We start from the raw sequence: 16,674 nt of genomic DNA, 5'->3' as shown, positions 1-16,674 counted from the left end.
GCCCGGCATCCCTGCCTCCTTCCTCCGAGAGCCGGCTAGGGGGACGGCCAGCCTCCCGCGCCCTTGTCTCGCCGCCCACGCGGAGCCTCTGCCGGCGGGGCGCCTCCCGCGTCGGGGCCGGGCCGAGCTGGCGGGGCCTGGCGCCGGCAGCGGGGAGCCCGCCGAAGGGGCCTTCTGGACGGGGGCCGAGCGACGGGGCCGGCCGGCAGGGTGGAGCGCCGCCATGGGCCGGTGCGCGGGAAGAGGGAGCCGGGCCGCTCCTCTCTTTCTTTGCATCGGTCAGTTAAGAAGGCGCCTCGTCGCCCCTGGCTCCTCTGGGGAGCTGCTCTCAGTTGGGGGTCTCTTTCCCTTCCGCTTTTGGCCCCCTTGTTCCCTCGGGATGGCTTTGGCCACTGCCTCCTCTGCCCCCCGCCTCCATTGTTTGCTCTGAAGAGATCTCCCTTCTCCTCCAAGAGGCTCTGACTGGATGGTGGGAAAGCTGAAGAAACCGCTTGGAGGAGGAAGCTCAGCTGCCTCTTGAAAAAGGCCCTTTGGGAGAACCAGGACCTTGGCCTGAAGGGATTCTGCTGGGACTTGGGGCAAAACCTGAAAGGCCTTGGGTGGCATTCCTCTCGTCCCGTTTCCTGGAAGGGCTGACACTGACTGACCCCCCTTTTTCTCCTGCTTCTCTTCTAGGAGGCGCCTGTGGATGGTTGCAGCTGGAGGCCTTGGGCTATAGCTGGGTCCCCCCCTTCCCATCCCGCCCCTCCCCTTCCCCCCTCCCCCTCTTAAGGGTCTCCCTTCTGCCCTCACTAATGACTGCGTGGATCATCCTCCCCATCAGCCTCTCTACCTTCTCAATCACTGGAATATGGATTGTGTAAGAGCCGTTGTGCATTGTGGCTGGGTCACACACGAGGGGTGGAGCCTGTGGCATGCTTTGTTTCCTCCTGCAGAGAAGCATCAGGTTCCCCTGCTGTTCCCTGAGCTCCAGGGTTGTATCAGCAGTTCTCTTGCGTACCTGCTGGCAGGATCCTTTCCCAAAAGGCGACTTAGCAAATGTGTTGCCAAATCATGACCTGCAAACACGGAGGAACGTGGTGGTGGTGTGGTTTTCTGCCTTTTGAATGCGCTGGTGCTGAAGGCGCTGGAGACCATAAAGAGACGAAAGCCAGAGCAGCGTAGCTCCTGTCTCCTCTGCAAGGGATTGTTTGTGGCCACTTCCTCCTCCTGCCCCAGCAGCCTCAAGGCCTGGCTTAGCCACAGCTTCCCTTGGGAGGGCCCACGCTTTCTGTGGGCCACCTTTCAGTGCCAGGTGGCCTAATGTGGCTCACCTGTCCACATCAGGGCTACATTTATTCTGATGCTCTTGAGGGTATGTGAGTACAATAGTTGCATAGGCTGACCCAGCCCTGCAAGAGGGTTAAAGCCGTTTTAAATATTGTTACTGATTTTTTAATGAAGAAATATTTTTAAAAAGATATGTATGTGAAATTTGAACACAAAAAAGATTTTCTGGAGCATAAAGTTCTTGTTGTGGTTCGTTGTAAATTAATTGCAATCATATCTGAAATAAACTTGTAGTTTTACACTAATTTGTCTGTGGGAAAAACCATTGTAAATGCATCCTTGTCTCTCTTTGTTTTAAGTCACTAGTAAACATTTACACAGGATGTCAGGAACCCTAACCCTGGGGCTCTTATTACACCAGTTGCCAAAATACAAATGGCGAGAAATAACTTATATTTCAAAAAATGAGGCTCAACTTTGGGGGTCTCTAAATTGCAATCCATCCAGTAAATGGTTTGCATTTCTGTCTTGCACATCCTGTCCAGCCAACTGCTTGAAAGGACTCCCTAGGACTAACTGCCTAGTTTTCTATAGTAGGTCAGCCAAGATCAGCAAGGTGAGACAGACAATAACTCCCATTTCTATTTATTCGGCATCAATTATTTCTAAGCTGGTCCAAAATGTTTGCATTGATGTAATTGAATGATATGGAAAGGATGGCTGAGGGAGAACAAAACAGTGCAAAGGTTTGGTGTTGGTTTCCCTTCAAGAAGTCCTTCATGGCTTTGGGGTGCTCCACAGCTCTACATTTGGGAGACAAAATGCAGAGTTGATGAAACCAAATGATGCAAGCCCAGTGGAGAACTTTGTGGTGATTACAGCAACAGGTTTTTTAAAGCATTTCCTCTGGACCCAGATTTCAAATGGACCAAGCCCAAAATCTTTAGTGCACATCTTGGAAAGAACCTGAATGTGGAACTTTTTATTGTTAACCTACATGCTCAAAGGACTAATCTGGCAAACTTAAGCAATCAAAGTTGGCTGTGGGGTGTCAGGCAAAGGTCCCGTTCATATCTGGTCTCCTGAAGGCTGTTTGGAAAGCGTGGTGGCGGCTTCAGTGTTCATTCCAGCTGGGCCGGTTTTCTGAGCAAATGGCCCAACTCAGTTGAGACTGACATTTCTTTCTAGAAGGTCTTGTGGTTTCCTGAAAATATTCTTGTTTTTCAGGAATGGAGGTTTCCAGTCTCTAGATAATGGACTGTCCTGAATCTTGCCTATATGTCCTTAGTGGGCCAGGGATTGGGAGGCCTATAGGGAAAGACCAGGGAACGGTGCCTAGTGGGCAGTTGCAGGTGAATGAGAGACGTGCCCTAATTGTGGCCGTTTTCTGTAAATTTCAGTCTCTCTAAATTGGCACTTGAGAAGCGGAAGTGGTTTCTTCTAAACACGTCGTGGGCCTGGTGATGTGAACCACTTGGGATTTCCTTCACACAAGGAGGCCTCTGCCAGAAAGCTGCATTCTCTGCCATTTCGGTGGAATTTAAAGATATACTGGAGGAATTAAAGGAGTTTGTTCAACTGATTTGATATTGTTGCTTTGATTGGTTGAGAACCTTGAAAAATCTGTTGGAAAGCCAAGAGAGAGAGACTAATATAGACTCCCATAAACATTAGGGAACTGCAGTGCTTATTTTCAGGCTTACCCAATTATTGCTGTCTTACCATCTACTTTGTTCCGTTTTGCTGCTTCTAGCTATGCCATGGCAGTCATGAATCACCACGTGTGCCCTGTTGAGAACTGGTGAGTTGTGCTGGAAAGCGGGAGGGCAGTGGGAGAAAGGAGGGCACGGGGTCTCTCTTTCCTGGAGCATCTCAGAATGCCACTTAATCGATCCAAATGGCTGCAGGTCGTACAACGAGTCTTGTTCTGCTGATTCTACCAAGCACGGCTACCCCAAAAGCTGCTGCACCTTGGAAGATGTCCCTTTGATCAGGTGAGGTGGAAAGAAGTTTGTGGAGGATGAGCTGGCGGCTGCATCTGCTGCTCCAGATGTGGCCTCATGACACGGTGCCAGGCAGTTCCCAAATCGGGCGGTTTCAAAGCAAGTGTGTAGGACGAGGTGCTGGTTTCCCATCTTGTGCTAATGCTCTTTTCTTGCCCTTTAGTAAATGTGGCACTTACCCTCCTGAAAGTTGTCTCTTCAGCCTTATTGGGAACATTGGAGCTTTCTTGGGTAAGTATTCATTTCCCTCTTTTCCCAGTTTCATTCGTGAGCGAAGAAGCCGGTGGCAGGGTGGCCACTGCCCTCTTGCCACTCAGTGAGCAACTGCCAATCCCAGGCAGCGAGACTTTCCAAACAAAACTTACACCCTTAATTCAATCATCTTAGCATTCTGGGGGCTTCCTGAAGGTCATCAGGGTCAGGGCTGTGCAGGAAGTGGGGTGAGGGAACAGCAGGTATCTTCTCTCCATCAGGTAAGCTTTCCAAGTACCTCCTCCTCTGCGGCTGTCTTCCGGGAACCCACCTTTTCCTCAGTCTTTGCCAAAATGCAGTGCCCAGAATTGGACACAATACTCTGGATTTGCATTACAATAACTTCTCTTAAGTTTGACATTATGCCTATTGATGCAGCCTTTGCTCTTTTTGCCCTGTGTCCCACTGCTGGCTCATGTCCAAGTTTTGATTGATCAAGATACTCAGATTCTTTTGACACATACTGCGAAAAAATGTGGAGACTAGAAAGAGTGCAGAGAAAAGCAACAAAGATGATTAGGGGACTGGAGGCTAAAACATACAATGAACGGTTGCAGGAATTGGCTAGTCTAGTGAAGGACCAGGGGAGACACGGTAGGAGTGTTCCAATATTTGAGGGGCTGCCACAGAGAGGAGGAAGGTGGTCAAGCTATTCTCCAAAGCCCCCGAAGGCCAGACAACAAATAATGGATGGAAACTGATCAATTGTATCATTTCTTATACATGTTGCTGGCAACTTATAGTTCAAACACCCCCTTTGTGCATCCACATCCTTCTCTAAGTCCCCCGCCCCATTTATCTTTTCACTGGAATGTTGTGCTCATTGAAATTCAAGGTCATAAAATCTGCAGTCATGTTTTTTGCCTGACCTGGTTTTGGCAACGTGCCAAGTTTCAGTTTGTCCTGATAAGTCAGTCAGCTAGCTTCATATAACGTATTAAGGCTTATGATGGCAGGCTTGGTTTTGAATGCCATGTTGTGCATGTCCCTGTGGACTTTTGTCCTTAGGAATGTCATTCCCCAGAGAGCCCAGCGCTTGTCCTTCTGCTTTGCATGCTGGGTTTGACGTGCCTCTCTCTCTCCCCTCCCAGTGGCCATCATCTGCTTCCTGCGCTACGGGCAACTCCTGGAGCAAAGACGGGCCTCCAGGGTGAACACAGCAGCCCTTGTCACCGGTTGCACCAACGCGGCTGGCCTGGTGGTGGTTGGAAATTTTCAGGTTGGTTGAGAGAAGATTTGTCTCCAAGGTTAGGCTTGTTTTTGCTTCCGGGCCCCGAGGGTCCTCCTGGGTGGCTATTCGGCCTTTGCGGAGCAGAGAGAAGCCCACAGCAGATTAGTTCCCATTCTTCAACGAAAGCTTGGGCAGGGAACTCGTTCAGCTTGAAGATGGCAATAATTGCCACTGTAATACTGCCTTTGCTCTAGCAGCCAAAGCCAGTCTGGTACATCCCACAAGGGAGGCTTTTGCAGACGCAGAGCTGCCAGAAAGTTGCCGAGCCTGAACTCCTCTTTAGCCAGGCCATTCGGCCTTGCCAGGGTGGAGTGGATGCGTCGGTTGGGTTGGCCATTTGAGCTATTGCTGCGTTGCTCGTGCTGATGTTGCAAGAGGTTTGTGTTCTCCGAGAGGCAACGGCTGCTTTTGCCTCAGTGGCTTCATTGGAGCCAGACTCATCCTGGGCATGAAGCCCCCACTTCAGCCCTTGTCCGAGTTGCCCAGTGGGCTGCAGAGGCACAAGAGGAACCATCCTATTTGGGCTTCCCGCTGCCTCTAGGTGGATTATGCCAAATCTCTTCACTACATCGGAGCTGGCGTTGCCTTCCCAGCCGGCCTGCTTTTCATCTGCCTCCAGTGCTTCCTCTCCTATCACATGGCGGTTTCTGCCCTGGACTTCTGGATGGCCTATCTACGCGTTTTCCTCTCCACCATGGCCTTCATCTCTCTTGTCTTCAGTATCCTTTTCTGGCAACCTGCTGGTTGGGGAGAAGCTGAGAGGCCCCCTTGTCCTGCTTCTCCTTCAACCTTCGCTCCCGTGCTCTCTCAGAAGCACCCATCTCCCCCCCCCCCTGCAGAAGAACTGTGTCCTGCCCAGATCCAATCCCTGGGATTGGCGCCACCCTCAGCTTATGTGCTTGGGCACCTGGCATTCCCCGGGCAAGGCCATCTTCTTCCCTGACCTTCCCTTGACTCCGCTCCAGGTGGCATCTTCTTTATCCACGAGAGCTTCCTCCTGCAGCACCTGGCTGCCATCTGCGAGTGGGTCTTTGTCATCGACATTCTCGTTTTCTATGGAACCTTCAGCTATGAGTTTGGTGCCATCTCCAATGAGACCCTGGTGGCCGCCCTGCAGCACTCCAGCGGCCGAGGCTGCAAGTCCCCGGGCAGCAGCAGCACCTCCACCCACCTGAACTGCCACCCGGAGAGCATTGCCATGATATGACCAGGGGGGCTGGGGTGGGGAGAGGGCAGGTTCACCCCACCATCTCCGCTGCTCTGGCAAGCTGTCTTTTCTTCTGGCAATTTTTATACCAGGATTGTTTTTTTAAAGAATATATTGCTGCCTAGCCCTTCTAAGAAGTTGTTCGTTTTCCAAATATTCAGAGAAGTTCCAAGGATCTCTTTGCCCAGCCTTTGCGTAAGGACACCTTGAAGCGCTTTCTCTGCTGGATCTCTTGCCGCCCTTCAGGGAGTGCCTAAAAGCCAAAAGTGTGCTCTTGTGCTTGTGTGCTGGGGTACCCAAGAACCCAGGTTGCTCTGGCAAAAATTGTGCCTCACTGCCACCCCGTCTTCTTTCGAGGCAAGAGTTGCTTAAGCTGCAGAAGCAAGTTTATTTGGGGATGCCCCCTGTGCTGGTGGAAATACACCCCTCCTCTTGTTAAGAAAATAAAAATATGAGAAAGAGAGCACCTCCGCCATTTTCACCCCCACCCCCAACATCATACGGAGTTCATTTCTTCAGCCCTGGGTAAAGGGGCTTGATATTTTGTAGAACTTTTTTGTATCTTTGCCTATATAAAAAGAGCTATCGGAGGAAGACTGCCGTGTGGTGTAAAGGGTGTTTCTGTGTTTGTGGGGGTGGGGAAGGACTTCCATTGCCACAAAACCCCAGAGCAGCAGAAAGTCAAGTGAAGTTTGCCTCCAGGACTATTCTGGAATGCAGATGTTGCCCACGAAAAGTTGGCTCAACATCTGGGCAGTGCACAGACGTTATAACCCACTCATACTCTTGCCCAGAAAAATGCCCCGTCTTGGTGACCTAGATTAACAGTGAAATTCCTCCTGCTGCCCATATTGGATTCAGAGTTGGGCGACAGAATCATTCCTTGTTCTGCAAAGCTAGAAGGGCTGTAAGAGAAACAAAAGTGTTGCTGATATAAGATGGTCTCTAAGCTTGGTAAAAGTGCTACAACTTGCTGCTCTCTGGACCACGATGATTGTCGGGCATCTCCAGATCAGCTGGCCAGGTCAAGATAAACTCATCCTCGGAGGGAACTTGAAGAGCCCTACCCACTGCCCTAAATTAACCCAAATGCCGGGTTAATTAAGACGTACCCAAATCAACATCTCTGCAATGCAATTTAATTAACAGAGGCAGATCTTGGGAAAAGGCGGCTTCTTGATCCTGGGAAATGCATAGGTTGTCCTACGATGTATTTTAACATTTTGTTTTTATGTTTATTATCTGTTTCCTAGATAGATAGCCCTTCACAAGGGTTTTCTCCTTGGCAGCTTGCCTTCTGCCGCCCCCCCTCCGCCCCCCCATGTAATTGCTCAGTTGGCACAGCTTTCAGGGAGAAGCAGCCGCAGCCTAAATTCTCACCTGCAGCCACTTCTGGGAATTAATCTGGCTGGACGTGACATAAGGATAAGAAGTGGGAAAGGGTGGAGAGAAACACACTGAATGCTGCTATTTTTTGCACAGAGCCCATTTTGGGAGGCGGCTGCCCTCATCTCTGCCCCAACAAGGCCAAGCGACCTCAGCGGTGATAACAAAGACTTGTGCTATTTTTATTTTTCAAAAATCACTCTGAGCTCTGCCTATTTGAGGAAGGGGGGGGACCCACAGCGTCAGGTGCGAGTGCTGCTTTTCTTGCCCCCCCCCCTTTGCAACCGGGCCCAGGTGGCCAAGGCAACCGTGGGGGGGGTGGGGTGGGGGTCACGTGTACATGGCGCCATGGAGATATTCCAGCCGGTGCACTTGCTGCTGCCTCCGGACCTTGAGGATTAAAATGGAGGCGTTTTGTCCCGTGGACCCCAAATTTCCGCGCGTCCCCCATCCCGGGCCCTGCAGCAGAGAGAAGCCGGGAGCCGCGGCCGCCGCCTCGCCTCCTGCTGCACTAGAAGGGGAAGCCACGCAAACGGGGGGGAGGGGGGGCGAGAGAGGGCGGAAGTCTCCCCCACCGATTCTCCCTCCCCTCGAAGCTGAGCCTGAATCCCCCCCCGCAGCCCCCCCTCACCTTCTCCTCCTTGTACTCCTCGTAGTCCTGGTCCTCGGTGGGCAGCTCGTGGCGGCAGAGCGGGCAGGAATTGGTCTGGGCAGGGGGGAGGAGAGGAGAGGGGGGCGCTCAGCACCTGCATGGGCGGGGGGGGACCTGCCTCCCCCCTCCCTGGGCTGCGCCTCACCTTTCCGAGCCAGGGCAGGAGGCAGCCGGCGTGGAAGAGGTGCTGGCAGGGCATCTGCCTCGCCGCCTCCTCCGCCTCGAATTCCAGCAGGCACACCGGGCACCGGAGCCCCTTCGCTGAGCGCCGGGAAACAGGAGCGCGTCAAACCGGCTGCATCGCCTCCCTCCCCCCGCCCGGGACCCGTTGAGGAAGGCCGGGAGCCGCCGCCGCCTTCAGCTCCGCCTCTGCTCTCCGGAAGCCCCGGACGGAGCCCTCGCCGCTCCCGCCCCGCCCCGCCCCGGGAGAGCCCCGGCCCACCTGCTTGCGGGGCGCCCACCCGCACCTCGGGCAGCCCCTCCACGGCGCTCCTGGCGGCGGGCGGGGGCAGCCGGTGGTCCCAGTCGCCGCCCTGCAGGGCGCCCACGTCGATCTCCAGGCCGTGGAAGAGGGACCTGCGGGCGCGCCAGGGGAGCCGTCAGCCCGGCGAAGGCGGGGAACCGGACGCGGCGCTCCCGACCCCCGCCGCCCCCCCCCGACCCCCGCCCGGACCCCCCCCCTGACCTGGCCAGCTCCAGCAGGGCGCGGCGGGGCGGCAGCGGGTCCCCCGTCGGGGCTCCGGGCTCGCAGTCGTGCTCCTCGAAGTACGACGCCATTGCCGGGATGGCAGGCCCCGCCCCGCGCCCTCATTGGACGGCCTCCGGCACTTCCCCCTCCCCGCTCGGGAGCTTTGCCCCGCCCCCTTCCCGCGGGGGCCCGAAGGTCTCCGAGCATGGGGGGGGGGAGGCGGTCCCGCCCCGTCCAGCTTCCCGCTTTATTGATTTCTCAACAAGTCCAAGGAAACAAGTAACAGTCTAGACACAGACATGGACACATGGAAAACAAATTGGCGCAAATAAAAGGAAATAAATAGGCAAAACAGCCATAAACACATAGAATGAGTACATATAAATGGGGTCAGTAGGACAGGGACGGGAGGCACCCTGATGCGCTTATGCACCCCCCCCCTTAGGGACCTCTTAAGAAACATGGAAGGTCCACGGTAGAGAGTTTAAGGCAAAAGGTCTGGGGGTTAGAGAGACCAACAACAGGATCAGGTAGAGCGTTCCAGACGTTTACTACTCTACTGCAGAAGTCCTATTTCCTACAATCAAGATTAGAGCGATTTACATTGAGTTTGAATCTACTGATAGGCCTTCTGTTATTACAGTTGAAATTAAAGGACTCATTTACAGGTAGGATATTTGGTAAATAATCTTATGAACTAAGCTTAGGTCGGAACGTAGACGGCAGAGTTCGAGGCTATCGAGGCCTAAAATTTCAAGCCTGGTGGGATAGGGAATTTTATTTCGAGCAGAGGATTTGAGGAGTCTCCTAGTAAAATATCTCTGGACCCTTTCTCTAATGTATTGATGTCTGAAATACAGTGAGGGTTCCAGGCAGGTAAGCAGTATTCAAGTATAGGGCTGTCAAAAGTTTTGTATGCCCTAGTTTGAAGTATAGCGTTGCCAAATAGAAAACTTCGGCTTTGCAACTGACCTGGTGGCGGGATCTCGGCTGGCGCCACCTGAGCCGGACGGACATCTCCCCTCCGCAGAGAAGGCGCCCCTGAGGCCCTCTGAAGGCACCACTTGGCAGGCGAGGGGCCAGTCCGCAGACAAGGGGGCCGCCTCCTGCTTTCTGAGGCCCCATCCGGCGGAGCATCTCTCCCTCCGGGCCAGCGAAGCTAAGCCGGGATGCCCCCATCCAGCCAGCGGGGCGTTTGAGGGGGCAGCACAGCTCCCAGGTACTCAGATCGCCCCCAAGGAGAAGCCCCCCCCTTCCTCTAATGCTGCAGCTGCTTCTAGCAAGTTCTGGAGTGTGAGTGAGCCAAGTGAGTGGTGGGCACTTTGGGGCCTCAGAGGACAAGGGACCCCAAAGCTCCTGTCCCAAGGAGGGCACATTTGGGCCCCAGGCCAGTTATGGCTCCCCAGGGCCAGTTTCCCACCAGGTGAAGGCAGAAAGAGCAGAATGAACCCTAAGAGGCTTAATAATATTTCAGAAATCCTTTTCCTGCACCAAAATGTGTGCAAGTGGACTGTCCATTGTCTCCTCCACGAGATTGGGGAGAAGCCTCTCCAGGTGACAGATTGCAAATGTCAGTGGTGGCGGGATAGACCTTCCGCCTAGGGGCAGAGGATGGGGAGCCCCCCTTCACCAAGCATAGCTGGGGCGGGCGGCAGCAGCGTTGGAGAGGTAGAAAGCTCTGTCCCTGGCCTGGGAGCAGAGCCTTTCCTAACCCAACGGCCAAAAACAGGAGATGCAAGGCCTGGACTTTGGCCCCAGTTTAGTTGCTGAAGCCCAAGACTGAACATCGGTGCACAATGCCTTGATATGGGAATATCACGTCTCTGGGTGGGGACAATGGAGCAGGAAGTACACAAGCAGGGAGGCAGGGTTTTCCTTCCTTCCTTCCTTCCTTCCTTCCTTCCTTCCTTCCTTCCTTCCTTCCTTCCTTCACACCTACAGAGAGTCCTTCTTGGCGCTGAGGTCGTGGGCATGAAGGGGGCTGTGCCCTTTGCTTCCTTTCTCCATCGGTTTGCTTGCCATGATGAGAAACGAGGCTGCTGCCAGGTCCTAGCCAAGCCCCGATGCCCGGCACCCCTGAAAGTTTGGTCTTGGGAAGATGATTCCAGGGTGAGCTGGATCAGCAGGTCAGTCGCCACCAGCGTTGGTCTGTGCTGGAGCCTCCTGGTTCCCAGATCCAGAGAGAGTGAAGTAGAGGATGATGGCTGAGACGATGAGCAGGACAACCCCCACAACTACAGCCACCAGGATGACCTTGAATCTCACATTCTCCCAGCGTTTCTTCTGGGCCAACGTCTTTGTTGTCTTGGTGAAAGCAGAACTCTAAAAAAACCCAATGGGAGACAATTGCAATCTCATTCTGATGAATTCAAATAGTCCTCAATTTATAGCCGTTCATTTAGTGACTCTCTGAAGTTACATCGGTCCTGGAAAAAGTGACTTTTCAACACTTAAACCTGCCGCAACATCCCAAGGTCACCTGATCATCCAAACTAGAATTCAGGAAGCAAATCTTGACAGTAAGAACAATTAATCAATGAACTGTTTGCCTCCAGAAGTTGTGGATGCTCTTTGCCTGGAGGTTTTCAAGAATGAAATGGGTGGGTGTCTTCCTGCCCGCTCAAGCATCGGGTTGGACTAGAAGACCTCCGAGGCCCCTTCCAACCTTGTTCTATATTCCTTGGGCCTGACCCCACTGAAATTCCAACTGGCAGGTAGGCCCGACTGGTTGTCCAGCTGCCCTTGCAAGGCTCTGAACAAAGAGCTGGCTGGTCATCCTGCCTGCCCCACCCAGTCCCCACATCACCTTCCATACCTGTTTACGAAGCTCATCAGCCCGCTCATCCAGCTCGCTAATCTTGCCCTCGCGGTCCAGCACCTTGGTGAAGTTGTCTAGCATGATTTCTGTCACCTCCTCAGCCTCCTGCTGGCATCGCTTCAGCTGGTGCTCCGCCTGAAGAAGGGGACAGGTTGGTCACAGGTGGGACTGGGGCTCATTCCCCCAGCTTGGTACAAGAAGATTCCTTGTGACACAAGGAGGAAGGAAGGCCTAGTTGCCCAGTGCCAGGGAGGCTCAAGCGGATTAGCTGGAAGGCGCACCAAAGTGATGGCCCTGGACTGTCTTCTCGGATGACCCTGCAACTCACGAGAGAGCAGCCAGGTGTGCTCAGGCACTTCTGCACCCCCAGGTGAGCATTCCAGGCATGCTCCAGAATGCACCTTTCTCTGGAAAGAGAGACTGCTGGAGGGCCAGCATGCATCTCTTTCTGAAGTAGATGATGAGCCAAGGCAATGGAGGCAGAGCCTTTAAACATGCCAGACATACATTCCTTCTTGATCTCTTGTATTTACCTTTCCCTTAGAGTGCTCCAGGTACCACACGTGTATCATTTGGGAGCCAGTTTGGTCTAGTGGTTAAAGCATGAGACTGTGAGTTCAAGTCCCGCTTGAGCCGTGAAAGACGGCTGGGTGACTGACTCAGCCTGACCCACCTCACAGGGTTGTGGTGGGGAAAATAGGAGGAAGGTGTGTTGGATAACTTTGCCGCCTTGAGTTGTTTGTAAAAATAATAAATGTGGGATATAAATGAAAGAAAGAATAAATCAATGAAACCTGTTTCTTTCCTCACTATCTATTTGTCTTTACAATAAACTTAACGGTTTATGATTTATGGTCCAGAGAAATCCAGTAAAACTCAAGGCTTAATGGAAATCAGAATGCCAATCTTCCTTCCTTCCTGGTGGCAGGAGAAGGGGCACCCCACTCTCCGATCACTTGCAATGCAGGTGAACTGTCACCCTAAGGGTTCTGGAACCCACAGCCGGCCATTGCGGTTCCCTTTAACTCTGCCAGGGTGCTCCCTCTGAAACCCCCCTTTATCCACACACCTGGCTTCCTTGCTGCAAACACCCATCAGTATTTACTGATTGCCTGTGACTGACACTCGGCCTGGAGTCTGGGAAGAAGACCACAGCCTTCTCTAGCATTGGTCATCTGACACCCCGGCCTTTCCTAAGTCTTCCTTGGCAGCACGTGGACAGGAGCCAGAGGAGAGCGGGCAGCCAAGCCAAGGCTGAAGTGCAGTAGCAGCAGGAGAGGAGATGACGCAGGACAGTCTGGGAGGCCTCGGAGCCTGCCTGGAGCCTGGGGCTTTCCAAGGAAAAGAACTTTGGCTAGCGGCTCCCCCATCTGTTTCTCCAAGTTGATTTGAGCAAGATTTAACATTGTTTTGTGATCTCCTCTTGTGCTGCCTAGCAGAGAATGCATTTTCCAAGTGCCTTAAAGTGCGTGCAAGAATCCTTGCCAGAAACTGTTCAAATATTCCCCCTGGGAACCCGCATCCTTGTTCTGAAGGAAGGGCCAACTCCTGGGGCGTTTGGCTAGCAGGAGGCAAGGAAAGCTCTGGGGAGATCGTGCCAGGAAGCAGCGGCTTCCTGAGGGCAGGAGAGATTAACTTGAAGGCAGCCAGATACCTCCCAGAGGACTTGGAGCGAGGAAGCAACTGGGCAGCAGAGAAGCAGCAGCCCTGAGAGCTTCGCTTCTGAAAAGGGCAAAAAAAGAAGGGGGGGCAGGCTCATGGCAGGGAAGCTGCTCCTTGGCTGGACAGGCTCCCTTCCCTGGAGATGGGCAGAGACCGATTCCACAGGGCAGCGGCAGTGGACAAGCAGTGGTGACTGAAAGCTGGTATCACAATGGTCTGGACTGGGACAATGGATGGAACGTGACCAATACAGTTTACTTAAAACTCATTTAAATTGATTATCGTTGATGCCCATTGGAACCCTGTGTAATTCGGACTGGCAGTTTTGCTGGAAGTGGGATTTAGGGCTCCAGGCTGAGCTCCCCGCAGGAGGGGGGGGTCTGAAAGGGGGCTGAGCTCCGCATTTGGCCACCGCCTCTTTTCTTGCCCCACATCTTCCTTCCCGGGGGGGGGCGGGGGGGGCGGGAAGCCGAGTCTCCCGGGGGTTGCGGGCGTGTGTGCAGCGGAGGAAGCGAAAGGCCGCTTTCACCCCGAGGGCCTGGGCGCCAGCTGGGTCTCCAGAGCGAGAGGGGCTCCCTACACGGCTGCCCGCCTGCCATGGAGCCCGAGCGGCCGAACGCCAACTCCTCCTGGCCGCGGGCCCCGGAAGGCCGACAAACGCGCTTGCTCAGCGGGGCTTTCCGCCCTCCAAAGGCGGCGGGGGATTTCCCCAGCAGCGGCCTCGGAAGGAGCCGCTTCTGCGCCTCGGCGGCTCTACGCCCGGACCCTGGGGCCTCCGGGGCAAGGCCAGCCGGACCGCCCCGTCTAGGAAGGCCCTCGCAGCCGGCTCCGCTGAACACTCCGGGAGGGGGCCGTGGGCAGCGACCGGGAAGCTCCAAGGCCGGCAACCGGTTCCCCCCCGACGGCCTCTGCCCAGCCCCAGACCGCCTCTTCGGCCGGGGCAGCCGGGACGCCTCAAGGACACCGGCCAGCCATGGCACGGCCCCTGCCCATCTGGGGCTCCGCTCCGCTCGACAGGCCCAGGAGCCCGCGAGCCCGCCCGGCTGAGAAGAGGCAGCCGTCGAAGCACTTACCATGGCCGGCGAGGGGAGCTGCAGCGGCGGGAACGGACCGGCGGCGCCTCTACCTGGGCTGGGTCCTCCGAGCGCAGCCCCAGCAGCGTCCTCTGGCCGGCCGGGGGCGAGCGTAGGCGGGACCCGCTGCTTCTCGGCAGCTCGCCGCCCTCCAGGGGCCTCCGGGGGGCGGGACGCGGCGGTCGCCTCGAGGCGGGTCGAGGGCCGCCCTCCCCCGCTTCCCGGAACCCTGGCGGAGCCCCGAGCCCGCGGACTGGGGGCGTCTCACCGTCCAGAGCTCCGAGCGGAAGCCGCGCCGCCTCAATTTCACTGAAGTTGCACCACCGTATTGGATGAAAACCGCTCAGCATCAACAGGCAGATTTGCTCTTTGGGCTGAAATTCTCCTCTCCGGGAAGCCTTGGCAGCTTTGGATCCGTTAAACGTCCCACCACCAGGCTGGTGTCCTTCAACACCATGTCGGGATTTCTCAGAATCTACTGGGGGGACCTTCCGGGGGACTAAACGCCCGACAAGCATTGGGTGAATTCTGGGGCCACCCATGAAGATTTCGGTCTCAGCCCAGATGGCGCCTTCCTGCTTCCCTAGTTCCTTGGCCATTCTTGGGGTTCCCCGGCCTAGTTCCAAGTGCTACAGTTTGGGGGGTAGGGATGGATAACTGGAAGGGCAGATTTTCCTCCATAGCTCTGGGGGCCCTCTCTCCCTTCTCTGCTGCTCCAGCTTCTCACTTGCCTCTCTGCACCTCCCTTGTAGCTCTTGGGCAGAGGGGGAGGGGAAGAGACCTTCCGGAGAGCACCTCCAGGCATTTGAGGGAGAATCAAATTGTCCCCACTAAGGACACTTTTAAAACCACCAGGAATCCTTTACCATGCAGTGACCTTCTGTAGTAAAAGTTCCCCTCGCTGGAGCCCTGGAAAAATAAGGGGCAGGGAGGAGGAGCCGCTGCGCACTTCGAAGTACAAGAACCAAAGCACAAAATCCGCTCTTGGATGGATTGATGCCCAACATGCTTTTCAGCAAAGATAGGGAGAATCTTTCTTTCAGGATCGCCAAATGGAAGACAAATAGGCATCGCAACCTTCACTAGGGAACATCTTAGTTCAATCAGAATAGAGCTGGAAGGGACCTTGGAGGTCTTCTAGTCCAGCCCCCTGCTGAAGCAGGAGACCCTATAGCATTTCAGACAAGTGACTGTCCAGTCCCTTCTTAAAAGCCTCCAGTGATGAACCACCTACAACTTCAGAAGGCAAGTTATTCCATTGCTTACTTTTCCCCACAGTTAGGAAGTTTCTCCTTCATTCTAGGTTGCTTCTCTCCTTGATGAGTTTCCCTCCATTGCTTACAGTCCTGCCCTCTGGTGGTTTGGAAAATAAAATGTTGAAGATGGGAACCACATCAGCTCTTTTTTGAAAGATGTTGCACAATGGTTTTAAGATAACATCTGCCAGTTCCTTCAGAACTCTGGGATGTAATCCATCAGGTCCCGGTGATTTATATCCAAGATCAGATAGGTGTTCTCTAATCATTTTCTAGCTTATTTTAATTTTTATTTCTAGTCTGTCTTTTACAGTCAGGTTTTTGGTAGGTTGGGCTACGGTTTCTTTTTGCATGAAGACCAAAGAATGAGTTAAGCAGTTCTGCTTTCTCTCTGCGGCCTGTTACTTCCTTGCCATCTTCTGTTAAGTGGACCTACTGATTCCTTGACTTTTTTTCTTGTTTTTTATATATTGAAAGAAACTTTTTTTATTATCTTTGACTTTTGTTGCAAGTCTTTGTTTACTCTGAACCTTTGCTTTCTTGATTTCGTCTTTGCCGATTCAGCTATCAGCTGATACTCTGCCTTCGTTATGTGTCCCTCTTTCCGTTTTTTGTACTTATCCTTTTTGTCTTCCAGTTTGTCAGAGAGATCTTTGTTCAATCGTGCTGGGTTTTTTCCTTGGATTTCTTGTTTTTCTTTTTCAGTGGTGTTTTGTTGGGATGGGCTTCTTGGAGGAGAAGCAAAATGTCTTCAAGGAAAAATCAAGGAAGTCCAGTTGCCTCTTGGAAAAGCACCTTTGGGACAACCAGGACCTGGAGGACTGAGACCCTCCATAGATATTCACCACAGCCAACTCAGTGCGGCCTGTTAATTGCCATCAGCTGGCCACCACCAACTCACCTCTGCCAACTCACCACTGCCAAGTCACCGCAGGGGAACTCCCAATGGCCACAGGGACAACTCGCCGAAGGTGGCCGGGAGAATAGCCAGGCGGGCAGGCAGGCGAGCAAGCGGGTGGGCAGAGTGCAGAGCAGTGACAGTGGTGACCAGAGGCTTCCCATTTTCACACACCCCTGCCGCCACCCTCCCCGCCCCTTAGGCCCGGAGCTTGGTGTCACACTGGTGGCGGTGGTGGGTGGGTGGGTGTGAAAATGGGATGCCCCTGGCTACTGCTGC

At 54.0% G+C, this 16,674-nt stretch overlaps 3 protein-coding genes across 5 annotated transcripts; 1 reads left to right on the top strand and 2 right to left on the bottom strand.

Moving 5' to 3' along the window:
- The first annotated feature begins 483 nt into the window (after nucleotides 1-483).
- Nucleotides 484-6,556, top strand: TMEM150A (transmembrane protein 150A). The gene is made up of 7 exons (XM_060683336.2): nucleotides 484-859; nucleotides 3,023-3,070; nucleotides 3,177-3,263; nucleotides 3,436-3,503; nucleotides 4,616-4,743; nucleotides 5,297-5,474; nucleotides 5,721-6,556. Exons 1-7 carry the CDS (start codon nucleotides 795-797, stop codon nucleotides 5,960-5,962), a joined length of 816 nt encoding a protein of 271 aa, XP_060539319.1. The 5' UTR covers nucleotides 484-794; the 3' UTR covers nucleotides 5,963-6,556.
- RNF181 (ring finger protein 181) lies at nucleotides 1,894-8,832 on the bottom strand. Of its 3 annotated transcripts, none has more exons than XM_087875739.1 (5): nucleotides 8,686-8,832; nucleotides 8,443-8,576; nucleotides 8,146-8,261; nucleotides 7,980-8,054; nucleotides 1,894-2,072 (listed from the first exon to the last, which is right to left on the bottom strand). In XM_087875739.1, exons 1-5 carry the CDS (start codon nucleotides 8,775-8,777, stop codon nucleotides 1,935-1,937), a joined length of 555 nt encoding a protein of 184 aa, XP_087731865.1. In that variant the 5' UTR covers nucleotides 8,778-8,832; the 3' UTR covers nucleotides 1,894-1,934. The 3 variants fall into 3 exon arrangements, with proteins under 3 accessions (XP_087731865.1, XP_034286570.2, XP_087731866.1); XM_034430679.3 differs by lacking the exon at nucleotides 1,894-2,072 and adding an exon at nucleotides 7,507-7,738; XM_087875740.1 differs by lacking the exons at nucleotides 1,894-2,072; nucleotides 8,146-8,261 and adding an exon at nucleotides 7,507-7,738.
- Nucleotides 8,833-9,221: 389 nt separating this feature from the next.
- On the bottom strand, nucleotides 9,222-15,624 carry LOC117673347 (uncharacterized). Its single transcript, XM_034430674.3, has 3 exons — nucleotides 14,242-15,624; nucleotides 11,504-11,641; nucleotides 9,222-11,010 (listed from the first exon to the last, which is right to left on the bottom strand). Exons 1-2 carry the CDS (start codon nucleotides 14,838-14,840, stop codon nucleotides 11,626-11,628), a joined length of 615 nt encoding a protein of 204 aa, XP_034286565.2. The 5' UTR covers nucleotides 14,841-15,624; the 3' UTR covers nucleotides 9,222-11,010; nucleotides 11,504-11,625.
- Nucleotides 15,625-16,674: the final 1,050 nt, after the last annotated feature.

Source organism: Pantherophis guttatus, chromosome 9 (genome assembly GCF_059756535.1).
Source record: "Pantherophis guttatus breed Tessera chromosome 9, ASM5975653v1, whole genome shotgun sequence".
Classification (NCBI taxonomy): Eukaryota; Metazoa; Chordata; class Lepidosauria; order Squamata; family Colubridae; genus Pantherophis; species Pantherophis guttatus.
This window is presented reverse-complemented; position numbering and strand designations above follow the sequence as displayed.